Source organism: Humulus lupulus, chromosome 9 (assembly GCF_963169125.1).
Source record: "Humulus lupulus chromosome 9, drHumLupu1.1, whole genome shotgun sequence".
Taxonomy (NCBI): Eukaryota; Viridiplantae; Streptophyta; class Magnoliopsida; order Rosales; family Cannabaceae; genus Humulus; species Humulus lupulus.
In genome coordinates, this window is record NC_084801.1 from 158,351,550 (window position 1) to 158,352,933 (window position 1,384).

Consider the following 1,384-nt stretch of genomic DNA (forward strand, 5'->3'; position numbering starts at 1 on the left):
GGTGAAGTGATTCGCTTTAATATTTTTGAGGCTATGAGGTATCCAAGTGATGTTCATTCAATTTCTTCAATTGATATTCTAGACTCATTGTCGCAAAGAATTCTTGATTTACATGGAGAGGATATGTTAGATGTTGTTATGAGGGAGTTGATAGACTTGAAGAAAGACGATGTCACTACTAAAGTAAAGAAGATTGTGGCTGCACTTAATAGTGGTGGTGAGGTTTTTAACGAGGTATTGTTCTTAGATTTTCCTATTTCTCATGAGAAAATTCAACCATACGTTAAATCACCACCCAAGCTTGAATTAAAACCACTACCGGAGCATCTGAAATATGTTTACTTGGGTGAGAAAGAGACATTAGTGGTCATTATCACCACACACCTTACCCAAGTACAAGAGGATCGTTTGATAAGGGTACTTCGGGAATACAAAACAGTCATAGGGTGGACCATAGTAGATATCAAGGGAATAAGTCCAACTATGTGTAGCACCATATTCTCCTTGAAGAGGGGTCAAAGACTTCTAGAGAAGATCAATGAAGGTTAAATCCACCTATGATGGAAGTAGTTAAAAAGGAGATACTGAAGCTTTTAAATGTGGGTGTGATTTACCCTATTTCAAATAACAAGTGGGTGATTCCATTTCAAGTAGTTCCTAAGAAAGCAGATATCACTGTGGTAAGGAATGATGAGGATGAGTTAGTGCCCATGAGAGTCCAAATCGGTTGGCAAGTTTGTATTGATTATAGAAAGTTGAACACTGCAACTCGAAAAGACCACTTCCATTTTCCATTCATCGATCAAATGCTTGAAAGATTAGCGGGACATGCTTATTACTGCTTTCTTGATGGTTATTCAAGTTATAATCAGATTGTTATTGCTCAAGAAGACCAAGAAAAGATCACATTTACATGCCCATTTGGCACATTTTCTTTTTCGTAGAATGCCATTTGGAGTATGCAATGCTCCCACTGCTTTTCAACGATGTATGGTTAGTATTTTCTCAGATTACATAGAGAACATCATAGAAGTGTTTATGGATGATTTTAGTGTGTATGGTGATTCTTTTGATAAGTGCCTCCATAACTTAACTTTAGTTCTTAAACAATGTATTGACACCAATCTTGTATTGAATTTGGAGAAGTGTCACTTAATTGGTGCAACAAGGTATTGTTTTGGGGTATGTTATTTCGGTAAAAGGGATTGGAGTGGACAAGTCCAAAATTGATCTTATTTGCTCTCTTCCACCATCATCAAGTGTGAAAGAAATAAGATCCTTTCTTGGTCATGCAGGATTCTATAGGCGGTTTATAAATGATTTCTCAAAGATTGCTACCCCCTTATGCAATCTTCTTCAAAAGGATGTGGAATTTGAATTTAAT

The 1,384-nt window shown here is 36.5% G+C and overlaps 1 protein-coding gene across 1 annotated transcript; it reads left to right on the top strand.

Moving 5' to 3' along the window:
- The first annotated feature begins 560 nt into the window (after positions 1 to 560).
- On the top strand, positions 561 to 944 carry LOC133800222 (uncharacterized). The gene has a single exon (XM_062238176.1). The coding sequence runs from the start codon at positions 561 to 563 to the stop codon at positions 942 to 944; it is 384 nt and encodes a 127-aa protein (XP_062094160.1).
- The last annotated feature ends 440 nt before the right edge of the window (positions 945 to 1,384 follow it).

Bases quoted from the DNA above. Each gene is read 5' to 3' on its own strand.
- LOC133800222 (XM_062238176.1), top strand. From the start codon at position 561: ATGGAAGTAGTTAAAAAGGAGATACTGAAGCTTTTAAATGTGGGTGTG.